Genomic DNA, 13,914 nt, shown 5'->3' with positions numbered 1-13,914 from the left:
ATGTGGTTCTATAGACATATACGAACACACATACACACCCCTACCTCAGCAGGGGCGCTGCCCTTCTGTTTGCGGTTCGACATTTTACGACGTAGCACTTCGTTAAGAGAGTTGGAACAAGTTAAACCCGGACATGGAAAGCCTCTCGTCACCAGGACAACTCTTGTTAGTTTTCTATTGTGCGGTTAACTTGTGGCTGCTGTGACCAAATTTAGGACCCCTCTGTGTCTTTGCTTTGGAAAACACCCCGACTCCTACATGTCATATCACTGTTTTCTTACTTTTATGAAATCATACACGCAGTTAAAGAGACTCACAGCCAGACTGGATCAGTTTATTGGGAACAATTTACTTTAAAACTGCTTTAATTAACCAGTTTCTGTTAAAACTGAGTTTTGAGGCTTGAAGTGTTTTTAAGACTGATACTAAAAAAACTATGTATTTTATATAACCTTTAGACCCAGATATTAAAGAATCGTTAGATAATCCAAAAATGTGCATTCATTTAAATTACGTGTCAGTATTTGCCTTGAGCTCCCTTATTGGTGATGGAGAACATCAACAAACTGGAGGAAAGAAGATGTGTTGTCATATCAGTGTGCATTAGTGAGGACTGAGTGTATGAACAGGACATGAGTCTCTGAGGGATCTCTTGCCATCAAATCTGATCCTTTCTTCTCTAAGATGTCCTCCTCTGCAGTGAAATGGTATCATTTTACACTGAGGAAAGCAGATCAATGGTTGTGATCAGGTTTCATTATGTGGAAAGTTAAGCATTGATCTGAGACCACTTACTGTAAATGGGGTGAAATTAATAGCCTATTTATTTAGTGCTGACTCTGCAGACGGGTCAGTGGGTGTGGAGTTACTGTGTGTCTATGTGAGAGAGCAACGTAGAGATCATTGTGGATGTGTTGACCTTTATCAGCAAAGTTTATAAAATGTAAATTTAAGAAGACTTTATACTTTCAAACCATATAAAGAAGCAGTATGATTCCTTGCAGAGCTATTTTGACTTGAGACTTGGACTTAAGACTGACTTAAGTCGTCAAAATGAGGACCTGTTGTGAACTTGACTGCTGTGAGACTTGACATCTCCTCCTGGTTTGACCTGGTAATATGCTAGAACAATCCTTGCAAAGCCACAAACCTTGAATGTTTAATTATTGAAAGGTCTCAGCTATTTAAAAAGTTGAATGTATACTGCTACTGAGGCCCTCTTAGTACTTCTAAGTAATTCTGTGACGTACTTCAGATGTAATGAAATGTACTATACTAATACACAATAACTGTGTAATATGAAAGGGGGTCACTTGTAGTTACAAATCCACAGCAAATCAATATATCATTAAATTCAACAGCTCCCCTCGACTCAACAGAGAGTTTTAGCATCTTGCAGCTCACAGTTTTGATTTTACAATACTTTTTTTTTTTTACTCGTATTTTATTCGATCTGGAAATGTCTGTCTTAAATTATAGCCTGCTAAACACTAACGGCCCAGCATCAAATGTTAGACGGACACAGTTACAGCGACTAACCAGAAAACAAAGTGGAAAATTAAGCAGCTAAAGAGCCAGATACTTTTTGCTGGAGTGGGTGAAGACCGAAACCGAGGTAAAATGAGAATGAATAGGCCAGAAACGTCTCTCCAAATAAAGGCTAACCTTGCTCTGTGTCGGCAAGATGTGTAAATCAGTAACTGTTTGCGATAGAAGGTGATAATATGTAAATGTTATGCAGTATGCCAAATACAAATACATTTTTACATGTAAATAAGTACCAGATGTTTTAACTCATGTAAAAAAAAAGTTAAGATAACATTTTATTGTTTTACATCACACATTGCACAGTTTTGTTGGGATGTCATGTTGATAAAGAGACAGAGGTCAAATTCTGTATGAAAATTAAGAAAACAAAATGTTTACTAAGTCTTGCCTTATGACTCTATCACTCTCTCTCTTCCTCTCTCTCAGGTTGCATGTTGGATGGACGATCTTATAACAGCTCAGTTTCCTGGACCAGCTCCACCAAACCCTGCATAACCAGACGCTGTCAGGTGTGTGTGTGTGAGCAGATAAAAGGTGAAGCAAGCAGACAGTGTTGTTTCACCTCAGACGTCATGTGGAAACCTCTGACCTCTGATCTGAAACAACACAAACATGCTGTTGTTAGAGGATGGTAGAGATACAGAAAGTGGGAGGAATGAAAGAGAAGAACAAAAGTATGGGAGGTTAAAGGAAGGAAGTAGGAAAAGAAAAAAGAAACAAAGCAAGACATGAAAGGTAGGAAAGATGGAAGCGAAAGGAAAAAATAAAATGGAAGGTAGAAAAGAGAAGGGAAAGAAGGGACAAGCGAAGTAAAATAGGAAAACCAGACAGAGAAATGAGGGATGAAAGAGAGCAAATAGGCATAAAAGAAAGGAAAAAGAAAAAGAAAGGAATGAATATTTAAGCAAGGAAGAAATAAGAACTGGAAGTAAGGGGTTATGGTAAGAAACATTAAAATACAGTGAGAAGCAGTTTCAACAATAAGAAAAGTGGAAGTGAGGAAGTAGGAAAAGTGGAAATGAAAGAGAGATGGAGGGGGAAAAATGGCATCAAATAAGGAGACAAAAGGAAGGAAGGACAAAATGGCAGCAGTAAAAATAAAAGGACACAAAGCATGGTGGGAAAGGATAAATGAGATGTACAAAAGTTACATTAACAGCCAAAAGAAAAGTCTTCTAAATGTACAAACTGAAGAAATGATTTTCCTCTTGGTTGTGACAGGAAGGTGTCATCACTGAGGCAGAGGCACGGTGTGTCGTTCACTGCAAGAACCCCAAAATCCACCCCAAGAAGTGCTGTCCCACCTGCCCCAGTGAGTACAAACTCAATCTGAGCCACAGTCAATATTAAAATGTAGAATTTTGCATTTTTATTTCAAAATCTAAAAAAAAAACATTGCTGATGTTTCACCTTAATATGCGCCACTGTTGAGTCTTGAGTGATTACTTTGTGTATTTTAGTATTTTTAATGACCCTTCTGACATTCATCAAACTGGATAAATTCATTTCAGTCTGTATGAAACAAATTAAATGTTTGGAATTCACTGCCTGTAAATGTAATTTATTTTGTAAATGAAATTTTTGTTACCTGCTACCCTGTACGCAGGATAAGCGGTTGATGATGGATGGATGGAAATTTTTGTTACCATCTTATGTGCATTGGTCAAAACTCTTACTTGCCAACGCAGATAGTTTTGGAACGCAATACTTGTTGAAATCCTTTTAAAACTGTTGTGGATACGAGACTCGGGTTTGGTGAGAAGATAGACGTGTAAGTGAGGGGTACAAAAAGTGAGTGATGTGTTTAAAATGTGGTGTGCAGGTTGTATCTTTGAGGGTCGCCTGTACAAAGAGAAGGATGAGTTCAGTCCGGAGGGCAAACCCTGCATCAAGTGCACCTGCACTGTGAGTACACACACACACACACAAACACACACACTGTTGGGTTTACATTATGACCTGTGTATGAGTGTTTGTCAGCGGGGCCTCTGTCCTCTAAACAAGTTAGTTTTGGAGTCTCCTGGGAGTCACAAACTTTTGGTTGGAACAACATCCTCCTCCTGATTTTTTTCCCTCCTTTCCTCCCTTATCCCTCCCTCCCTGTGTCCCCCTTTCCTCCTCTTCCTCCATCCCTCCCTCTTCCACCATTAGACAAACAGACCTTACAGGTACGTCCATAAACACATTACAGCATGAATGTGCTTCTGTAGTTGGGGCGACCTGTAAGCTTGTTAACACATGTACACACAAACAGAGATGAAATACTATACACACACTTACTTATGTGCAGAAATGTGTTATTTGTTATATCTTACTCTGTATCTCTTAACATTCAAACAAAATGTCTATTTATGGAAAAGGAAAAGGACTACGTTCTATTTTATTTTTACTGTATGCTCATTAATGATTTACATGGACACTAATACATTTAAAACATTTTATTCAGGTATTTTAGTTAAATTAAATATAATAATTTCTTGTTGTCTTAATGTTTCGCATAAGCCAGAACGGTCATGTAATGATCTTTATATAAACAAATAGTTGTGGCTTAAAGTTAAATTCATTCATGTGGAGTCAATGAACACCAGTGCGGTCTTATTCGATGTAAGCCACCAGCAGCCCTCTAAAAATATTAACTAAACACTCGAAAAAAACATCAACAACAAAACAACAAACTTGGATAGTTAGAGAAGAAATGTTACTATAAAACCTGTAAATGCCTTAGTCAAACTTTAACCTTTATCAGCTAGGTTAATGAATATTTACTTTATCACTTGAATGCAAAAATAATTGTTCCCCAGGGGAAAAGTCCCTGCGTTAAGAAACATCCCGTTAATCAAATAGTGTTTTGTCGTTTTTCCAGGGAGGGCGGACTCTCTGCATGAGGGAGGTGTGTCCTGTCCTTTCCTGCCCTGCCCACCTCAGCCACACCCCGCCTGGACAGTGCTGTCCCAGATGTCTCGGTAAACACCAGTGATCACTTTTCTGATCTGTCACCTATGTGGAGGTTGATGTAAAACCTCCACAGGTGTTGCTGTTGTTCAATATGCTTTATGTTTAGCATTCTTTTGTTTCTGGAGGGCAGCCAGTTCATTTGACAGTGAAACGGGTGGGTTTACAGTTGGTCAAAGGCTCACATTTACCTTCTTTAATTTCCATCTTTGAAGTTGAAACAATTTGGTGTCACACACAAGAAGATCACTGACGAAAAAATATAACTCATATTAAAACAATTGGCACACCTGGCATCCTAGTTGAGGTCAGGAGCAAAGGGAGGCACTAAAACAAAGGCACCCTAACCCCTAACAGCAAGGCTCCTTATAATCATGCTGGGATCCTGGAAATGTGTGGGAGTTTGATCTGGGATTTGTCATGTAGGAAGTGCTTGGCTGTGAATACAGGTTGTCACAGACAAACTGACAGTTAACACTGAATGAGAATATAACTCTATAAGTTTATATTTTACAACTTTACAGGTTCTCTAAGCTGCTGTGGTGATTGTTTGAAATGAAAACCTGCAGACACTTTAGCAAAGTTGCACCTATTCTCATCCATTCACCTGCTTCTATCGACTTTACATTGACTTGCTCTCATTCTAATTTTGCATGCACTGTGCAAGCTAAATAAGCCAAAAAACGTCACCAAGTAAATCATTACTGTGAGTTTATGTGTCTCCCTGTTTCTTATCTTTGCCTTTCTCCTCCTCCTTCAGGTCAGAGGAAGGTGTTTGATCTGTCTTTAGGAAGCTGTCTGTTCCACAGCGAAGTTTACGAGAATGGCACTTGCTTTATGCACGACAACTGCACCGCCTGCACCTGCAAGGTATCGGACTGAATGTCAAACGCTCCTACTCCACCATCATCAAAAACATGTTAGGTTCTCCAGTCAGTGCCATTGACCAGACATTGCATTCAATCTGGAGTTGGTCCCCAGGCGCCGTACAGTGGCTGCCCACAACTGGGTTAAATGCAGAGAACGAATTTAGCTACATGGATGTGTATGTGACAAATAAAGTACCTTTCTTTATTTCACAACCCCCTTTATTGACAAAAACAATATTGTTGAAATCGCTTCATGACTTCAATAAATGATAAATCCCTGCTGGGCCCTTCTTCTCAGGATTCCACCGTGGTGTGCAAGAGGCAGTGCTCTCGGCCGGGGAGCTGCCACGGCGATCAGTGCTGCGAGGAATGTCTGTCCTATGTGAAGGTGGAGGAAGTGAAGTACTGCAGAGTCCGGAACAAGATCTACAGGGTGAGAGAGCAGAGTGGATACTGGAGGGGTGGAGAGACGGGAAAAGAAAAAAATGGATAGATGTGTAGATGTGGAAAAGATGAGTGGTGGTTGGATGATAGACGGACATAAGGATAAATGACTGGATAGACAATGGTTGGATTGATGGACAGATAGACGGATAGATGCACTGACGATGGATGGATGTTATGGTTGGAGGATGAATGGATAGACAGACAGACAGATGAAGGATGGCTGGGTGTGTTTATGTCTGGATGGTTGTATTCTGATGCTGGTGTGTTTCTCCTGTCCTGCAGGAAGGGGACATGTGGTCGTCAGTTAACTGCACTCTCTGTGCGTGTGTTAAAGGAAGCGTCGAATGTCGGCCCAAGCAGTGTGTACCAATCACAAGCTGCCCCTCGGTGAGTGACAGGCCCATCAGCCAATCACCGACTTACATCCTGTTTGCAGGCTTTACGTCATGGTATCAAAGCTGTTGTTTGACCTGCAACTTATTAACGGCCTTCAGCCTCTGTCTCTGTCACTCCACTTTATCTGTTTTCCTCTGTCTGCCTGATCTGTCTGACACTCACACTTTACAGCCCATGACTAACTCTATCATCTTCACTTCATATGCGAGACACCTCAAAACAGAGGCATTCCTCTGATTTACTTGCGGAGCAGCCATAACCATTTCACTCACTAGTCTGAGCCAAAACTCTGAACTCTGAAAGAAAGGCTTGCTTACTTTATTTTACTTTACTGTGAGCAACTTATTATCATATCATTCTCTAATCTAAATCTACTAATGTTATTTCCATCTTCTTACAGTCCTTTTCTGTAAACAACAACAAAAAAAACCTATTTCCAGACAGTAGTCATCCAAATATATTTGTAAAAAAAGTTTTATACATACTTTCAGAAATATGATTGGATTACTGCTGACAGATATGTAAAAATATTTATAAAAATAAAAAATAAAAGAGAATTATATTTTCCCTTTCTCTGGGTAATTTAGGTCATTTTGAAACTTGTTATTGGGAGACAGGACAGATTTATACAAAACATTACGTCAGATATATGACAGCCAAAAAGGTTAGATACACTTTCCTGCAGGGGATCAGTGTCTTGCTAAAAGACACAGTCAGTATTAAACCTGTCACTCTCCAGGTCTTTTCATTGTGGTTTCTCCTCTACAATAGAAAGGTGCCCTTATAGAGCATTAGTGATGTTACGCACAGCTGAAGCGTGGCGTTAGCTGTCAAACGCTCTGGGAACTGCTGGCAGGAGGAAGGTTTGTGCTTCGTTCACCTGTCGCAGATGTCGCTCTGGGGTCATCTGTCGGCCAGTGGGTGATGGAGTGGATTCCTCACATAGCACCGGCCGCTGGCAGTCACGCAGTCAAAGTGATAGTCCAAGTTCACACGCTTCCAGCGGTTACAACAAGCCCTCACCTGTTGTCTGTGGTCAGAACAGACGACTGCAGGGTGATATAGGTGGTCTGCAGAGAGTTTTGACTCCAGTGAAAGAGATGTAAACAAATCTTTCTCATATTTGGGAAGCAGCACTATGAAATAAGCATTTGTTTTCTTTAGTAATTATGGGATGTTTAATTGCTGGGATAAGGTTTTAGATGGCTTGGAATACAAGTCATATTTACAACCAAGTGCCTGCTGTGCTTCTTATATGTAGCAAGGTCTAATGTTGTGTTGGTGTCGAGATGCCATCTGCTAAATCGATTGCTATGTTAGATCATTTTTATTTTATTTTATGTTTGCTACATGTGCCGTAGACCTTCTTCTTGCTCATTCATGACACTGTGTTGGAGATATCACAGCTCATGAAAAAAAATCCCAGATGCCTTGTTATGTTCACCGGTAAATTGCATTTATGGGAAAACATTTGAGCACTACCTCCTTAATCTTTTAGCATGATAAAGATCTCTGTATTTGGAGTTTTATGGGTTTCACCCTGAATTCTTATAGCACCATATCACTGTGACCCATATGGACAAGGGGCAGTGAGGTAAAACCCAGCAGTCTGTGCATCATCAGTGTCTCATGTCTGTGTAATTTCATGTGAAGTGATAGTTTGCTGGGAACCTCCTGGCCCCAACCTACTGAGTGCGTTCAGTCTTTTTATGCCTTTAAATGGGTTAGTGTCCATATAACAGACTCATTGTTGTGGGACTTATGATCATGTAAGTGACCATTTTGTTGGTCTAAGTTCACGAGTTGTGAAGTAAGCTGATGTTATATAAACTATAACAGAACATACATGATCATTTTCAACAGCTATGTCCATTTTGTTGTCAAAACCCTGACGAGTTTCAATACAGTTATTTCATACACACTCACTACTTTTTATATAACTTACCATACTCGCTAAAAAAACTTTGATACTGGATGATTCTGCTAAACCATAGTGACAATATTTATCTGTGCATGGTTAAAAGAGAAGCGTCTGATTCGTTGTACAACAAGAACATTGGACTCACTACACATCCACCCCTCACCCAGACCCCCACTCCCTTACCTCCCTTACACGGTTTAATTACTTGTATTGTGTACTTGACTGCTCCTGGTGAAATAAAAAATGTACAGGTTCCATATGGAGTTTACACACATCCACCATTTTAATAATGAGCCAACATGTTAAAGTAAAAAACTAACATTACCTCTAGATAGATGTGATCTGTAGTATGACAAAATAACGTTAAGATCAAATGAAGTCTTTAATTGAAGAGGATAAATTATATGTTAGGTCATTACATACAAACTCACACACCTATCCCAAGTTATCATGAGTGTGGTTCAAACGCACACACACACTCTCCCATGCTGTCATCCTGCGGTCAGCAGCAGGTCGGCAGAGTGTGTGCGTCCCTGTGGAGACAGCGTGTCTCTGAACAGCCTTTTGTCTGTGTGACGTTTGACTGACAGCAAAGAAGAGGTTCCCTATATTTAGGCCCCTGAAACCAATCTCTGTCACTGTGTGTGTGTGTGTGTGTGTGTGTGTGTGAGAGAGAAAGAGAGAGAAAGGTGTGTGTGCGATTTTGTGTCCGCAGTTTGTCAAAAGGCAGCCCTCTTCAAAGAGAGGGTGCCCTTTGTGCAGAGGTTAGGACTCTGGAGTGTGTATTGAGTGTACGGACAACGTCTGTTTGTGATGACAGATGAGTGGTGTGTGTGTGTATATGACAGAGACAGGAAAAAGAGTGTGTTTGTGCGTATGAAGGGCTTCCCTGAGGCAACAAAAACTAAGTGTGTGAAAGAGTCCTCTGATCTGCACCTTTTGATGGAAGTTGAAACATACTGTACACACACACACACACACACATTCGCAGAGTTTCCTGTTACAGACAAGAGTTCAGCAGTTGAAGTTGGAGTATCAATGTCTTTGTGGTCGTCCTAGTTTGAATGTGAACTTGTCCAAATGTGAACCTTTCCTCTGTATCTATCATTCTTTTCATTTCTGTTCCATCTATTTGAATGACAGCACGGAAACAGGATTGTTACCTTTGCTGCCTCTGCCAACAAAGTCTGGACAAAGGTTTTGCTTTCATCCCAGTCAAGTGTTTGTTACCTGTTTTTCTCCAAGTATGTGATTAATCTTTGATGGACGTCAACCATATTATTTAGCTCCCGGCTGTCTGACAATTGTTGTGTTTATTTACAGCTGGAAAACCCTGGAAAAGTGTGTTTCATTTCATGTCATATGCTATTCTTTCTCAGTAAATCAAACCTGGATGATGAAGTGAAAATAACTATAAACTGTTACAGTGGCTGTAGCTCTATAAGTTGGAGAGTTGTTACGCAAGTAAATTAGAAAAGTAGATTTGCGAGTGTCTTTAGTATTTTTAGTAATGTGTATCCATCTCAATGTTCTTAATATTCATTGTTGTATCACAGTTTCAACAACTGTCCTCCATCTTTCTCTCTTTTTTGCTTTCTATGTCCTACACTCTTTATATCTTTCATTCAAAATATTATGGTCGGATATGCGTTATTTGCACATCACATATACATACAAAAGTGTGTGAGGCCAAAACCTACTCATAGTCTGACTGTAATATGGTTTAGATAGCAGCTATGCAACAACAACACAGTCAATTGAACATTAATAGTTAGATATATAATAAGAAATTTCTTTTTACATGCTGATGTCCCTTCAGAGTGTTTGGCATTGGCATGTTAATAAACACTTCAGTACTGTAATTTTTGAACTGTGCAAAAATCTGATGTTTATTCCCTTATTTTCCCTCTGCCTGTGATGTTGCTCACTGTCAATCTGCATTCTGGCAAAGATGTTGAGTTTTTTTCTTTTAATCCCTTTGAGAGAATCTAACACTGTGCATCTCTGCCTCGTCTCTTGCAGAATAAGATCTTGAACAGGACCGGCTGCTGTCCAGTTTGCACTGAAAGTGAGTAAGTCCTTCTCAACCGTCCAGCTTCCTCTTTTCCAGAGTATTAACTCATGCTTAAATAATCCAAGACAAGTTTTTAATTTGAGGCCTTAAATATGTTTACGCAAGTCAGTTTGTAGTTAAAATAGTGTTTTGATGCAGCTGTGAAATTAGGTATTGATTATTTGTACTGAGCGATATATAGTAAGATAATAAAAGTAAAGTAATGTCTATGGACTTCCCGAAGGCAATGAAAACAGATCTCAGTCCAGCCTCTGTAGCTTCAGCTGAGCATTTCCCATGAACCTCAGTCCAGACTGTGGTTTGCCCTCGGGTCAGTTTACTTTGGTTTTTGGCTGACGCCTGCAGCCAGCAAAAGTAGCTGTAAATGCACCATTTCAGGACTACAAAGACTCCATAAACCTCACTTCTTCATAATGTAGAGTTTAGTTTTACAACACCTCCTGGTCCCACTTCTGAGTGAGTCCGATTAGTGCCTCACATTTCCCCATTTATCATTAAGTATCAGGCATCAACATGTATCCTTTTAAACCCTTGCATTTTTGGCTGTTTCTTGCTATCCTGGGACAACAGAGACATTAGTTTTTAAAGTGCCCCACTGCTGGTATTTTAAGCCAACAAAGTTCAAACGGCAGATATTTTTCCATAACTTATTTCTCTTTCTTTTGGTCTTTCTTTCTCACTGACTTGTTGTCTTTGCTTCCTTCCCTCTGTAGAGCCAGGTGTATGTACAGTCTTTGGCGACCCTCACTACAACACCTTCGACGGCAGGACCTTTAACTTTCAGGGAACCTGTCAGTACGTACTGACTCGTGATTGTGGCGGCACCCCCTCTGGAGGACCAGGAAATAACGTAAACATCAACATCCCAGACTCCAGCTTCATGGTAGGATGGAAGTTTAAATTTATTTATATATTTTCATTTTACAGCCTTTAAAGGATTGTCTTTAGGAGGAACAGTTTTTTTCTGTTTCACTGAGAGTCAGATGAGAAAGAAAGATGAATTTCACCTCTGTGCATTTAGCAGAGCTCAGGGAGGTGTTTAGCTTAGCACAAACACTGGAAAGAGGATTTCTAGGTTTGTTTGACAATCACTTTGCATGCATTTGTAAGCATTTTATCTTTATTTTAGAATACATAAACGGAGCCCAAATAAATTTTCTTTAACTCAACTATTCAAAGAATTTATGGGAGCTTAACCTGCATTTTCCATTTTTTTACTAGGTGTTGGTGAAAAACGATGCCCGGCGGACTCGTTCCTTCTCCTGGACGCAGTCTGTTGAGATTAGGCTGGGAGGTTTGATCCTCAGCCTCCACCAGCACCTAACAGTCCGGAGGAATGGCACCCGCATCGCGCTGCCCTACCACGGCCCCGGGGTGCATATCGACCTGGACGGATACCTGCTCAAACTCACCACCATCGCAGGTCAGCACATAACACGCATCACAGGAACACAGGAACTCAACTGAATTTCTTTAGTGTGAAGCCTCACAGACAAACAGCTTCCTTTAACATTGTTTAAATTTGGAAACAACTGCCTACATTTAGATACAAACAACAATAATGTTAAATTGATTGATACCTGTTGGTGTCTTTCTGCGTTTTTGAAGATGTGTCCCTATTTGTAAAAGTCACTCACTGCTACTGTAACAAACTACATCTCTTGATCTCTGACCTTTAAAACATGAAATGCACTTACCTCTGTTTGTTTGTTGGTATTTTCTAAAGGAATTACCGTCAGTCTTAAACATTAAGCTTTGTTTTCCTCCCTCCATCTTGCCCTGCAGGTCTGGAGATCACGTGGGACGGTGACAGTTTCGTGGAGGTTGTGGCTGCTCCCCACCTGCGTGGACGCCTCTGTGGTCTTTGCGGCAACTACAACGGCCACAAGCGTGACGACACCATGGGAGGTGACGGGCAGTACAAGTTTGATGTGGACGAGTTTGCAGAGTCGTGGCGGGTCGAGGGAAATGAAGTTTGCACTCAGCAGCCTCCTCCTCGCCGGCCGACATCCATCCTGTGCCCTGGCAGTGTCAAAGTCAAGTTCCGCGCCCACAGGGAGTGCCAGAAGATAAAATCATGGGAGTTTCAGAAGTGCCACCGTGTGGTTGACTTCGCCCCTTTCTACAGGTTAGAGGACAGAGCCTCACCGTTTCAGCGTGCTGTGACAATAATGCACATACTGTACATGTCTGTGTGTACAATTGTTATTTCATTTAAAGTCTCCTTTAGTGTAAACCTGAGGAATGGAGACTTTCAACATCAAATGAGGATACCTCCTGTAATAGGATTAACTACTTTTTACTTTTATGGTTTATTGACCCAAATAAACCCGGGACGCTTACCCTAACCTTACCACAACCTCACCATAAACTCGTGCAATGAACCTTCATGGACCACTTTACCAATATTCTCAATTTTCCACAAATCCTACAATTTATGAAGACAGTCATGATGTGAGCACTATCAACACATTTCAGCCCCGTTACATCTAATTATACAACATAAACTAAATTATAACTAAAACAACTAAAGCTAGACTTCAAAATTAGAAAGTTACACAGATGACAAAAGCATTATGTGCTATATAAATGAAATTGACTTGACTTTAGCAACAGCTAAATTGGTCTCAAATATACTGTAAGTCTGATGAAGTCATTAATATCATTTAACATCCTGCTCTCTCTAGGTCGTGTGTGACGGACATGTGTGAGTGTCCAGTCCATAAAAACTGCTACTGTGAGTCCTTCATCGCCTACAGCCGAGCCTGCGAGAGGGAAGGAGTGCCCGTCCTCTGGAGGCCCGACACCGCCTGTATGGGTGAGTGGACAGCACTCATGACATAATTACTATCTCAAATGAGATGAATAGTCAAAAGACACACACAAAGATATACAATAATCTGAAGATATCTTACATACCACAGGTAGTCAGACCTTTTTTTCTTTGCTCACAGTTATTTAGCAAAGCTCAATAGTAATTTGTGAGGGACAGATGCAATTTCATGGACTATACAACAGGGCCCTGTTTCAGAAAGCAGGCTTAACGAACTCTGAGTTTATCCCAGAGCTCTGAGTATGTTGAGCCTGATGGAAGCACGTGCGGGGGGATGAATCAATGGAGCTCTGATACTATGATTCACCACGGCAACGGATAAATAAAGGCAGAGCCTCCATTTTAATCGGGTGGAGCTAGAATATGAATGCGTGCCGACGCAGACCACGATAGGCTCTAAAACTCAGGATGGAGAAAGGATCAATACATTAACATTAGTAGGCTACTTTTCATAAACAGCGTTGCTCATTCATCATTTACCAGACCGGAATTTCCTTAATGAATGATAAAGTGCTGGAATTCTCCTACAGCCCATTACATTTGATTTTAAATAGGAAGGCTATAAATATTAAGCTCGGGAGGAGGTTAGGTTCACAGCATCAGTTGCTGGAGTTACTGATCTAGGGCTTATCTGATCTTGCTCTCTGAAACAGAAAACCCAGAGTTTCCCTAATATTTAAATAAATAATCTATTTTAGGATGTACTATAAGTGGCCTTGAGTTTCCCTTGCCAAACACTGTATGCTCTAGGCCTAAAGCTCACCAATGGCCAAAGTGTCTGTGGTGTAGTATTAATGTAATGTAAATATCTGTCATGGTGTACTGTCTAACATTGGTATTTTTAACCTTGACCCCATTTTCTCATGTTTGTGTG

At 40.5% G+C, this 13,914-nt stretch overlaps 1 protein-coding gene across 1 annotated transcript in view; it reads left to right on the top strand.

Moving 5' to 3' along the window:
* Positions 1–13,914, top strand: part of bmper (BMP binding endothelial regulator) — a 35,415-nt gene that overhangs the window by 17,155 nt on the left and 4,346 nt on the right. The window contains exons 4-15 of the mRNA XM_038710505.1: positions 1,975–2,057; positions 2,770–2,860; positions 3,371–3,453; positions 4,412–4,511; positions 5,261–5,370; positions 5,668–5,802; positions 6,099–6,203; positions 10,156–10,201; positions 10,921–11,090; positions 11,429–11,630; positions 11,993–12,335; positions 12,895–13,025. Coding sequence (XP_038566433.1) covers positions 1,975–2,057; positions 2,770–2,860; positions 3,371–3,453; positions 4,412–4,511; positions 5,261–5,370; positions 5,668–5,802; positions 6,099–6,203; positions 10,156–10,201; positions 10,921–11,090; positions 11,429–11,630; positions 11,993–12,335; positions 12,895–13,025 — 1,599 coding nt within the window. The remainder of the gene's footprint in view (positions 1–1,974; positions 2,058–2,769; positions 2,861–3,370; positions 3,454–4,411; positions 4,512–5,260; positions 5,371–5,667; positions 5,803–6,098; positions 6,204–10,155; positions 10,202–10,920; positions 11,091–11,428; positions 11,631–11,992; positions 12,336–12,894; positions 13,026–13,914) is intronic.

This window comes from Micropterus salmoides, unplaced genomic scaffold, assembly GCF_014851395.1.
Source record: "Micropterus salmoides isolate LMB-PRFRI ecotype aquatic unplaced genomic scaffold, ASM1485139v1 Ms_hic_scaffold_11, whole genome shotgun sequence".
Classification (NCBI taxonomy): Eukaryota; Metazoa; Chordata; class Actinopteri; order Centrarchiformes; family Centrarchidae; genus Micropterus; species Micropterus salmoides.
The sequence above is the reverse complement of the archived record's forward strand: the minus strand, read 5'-3'. Positions and strand labels throughout refer to the sequence as shown.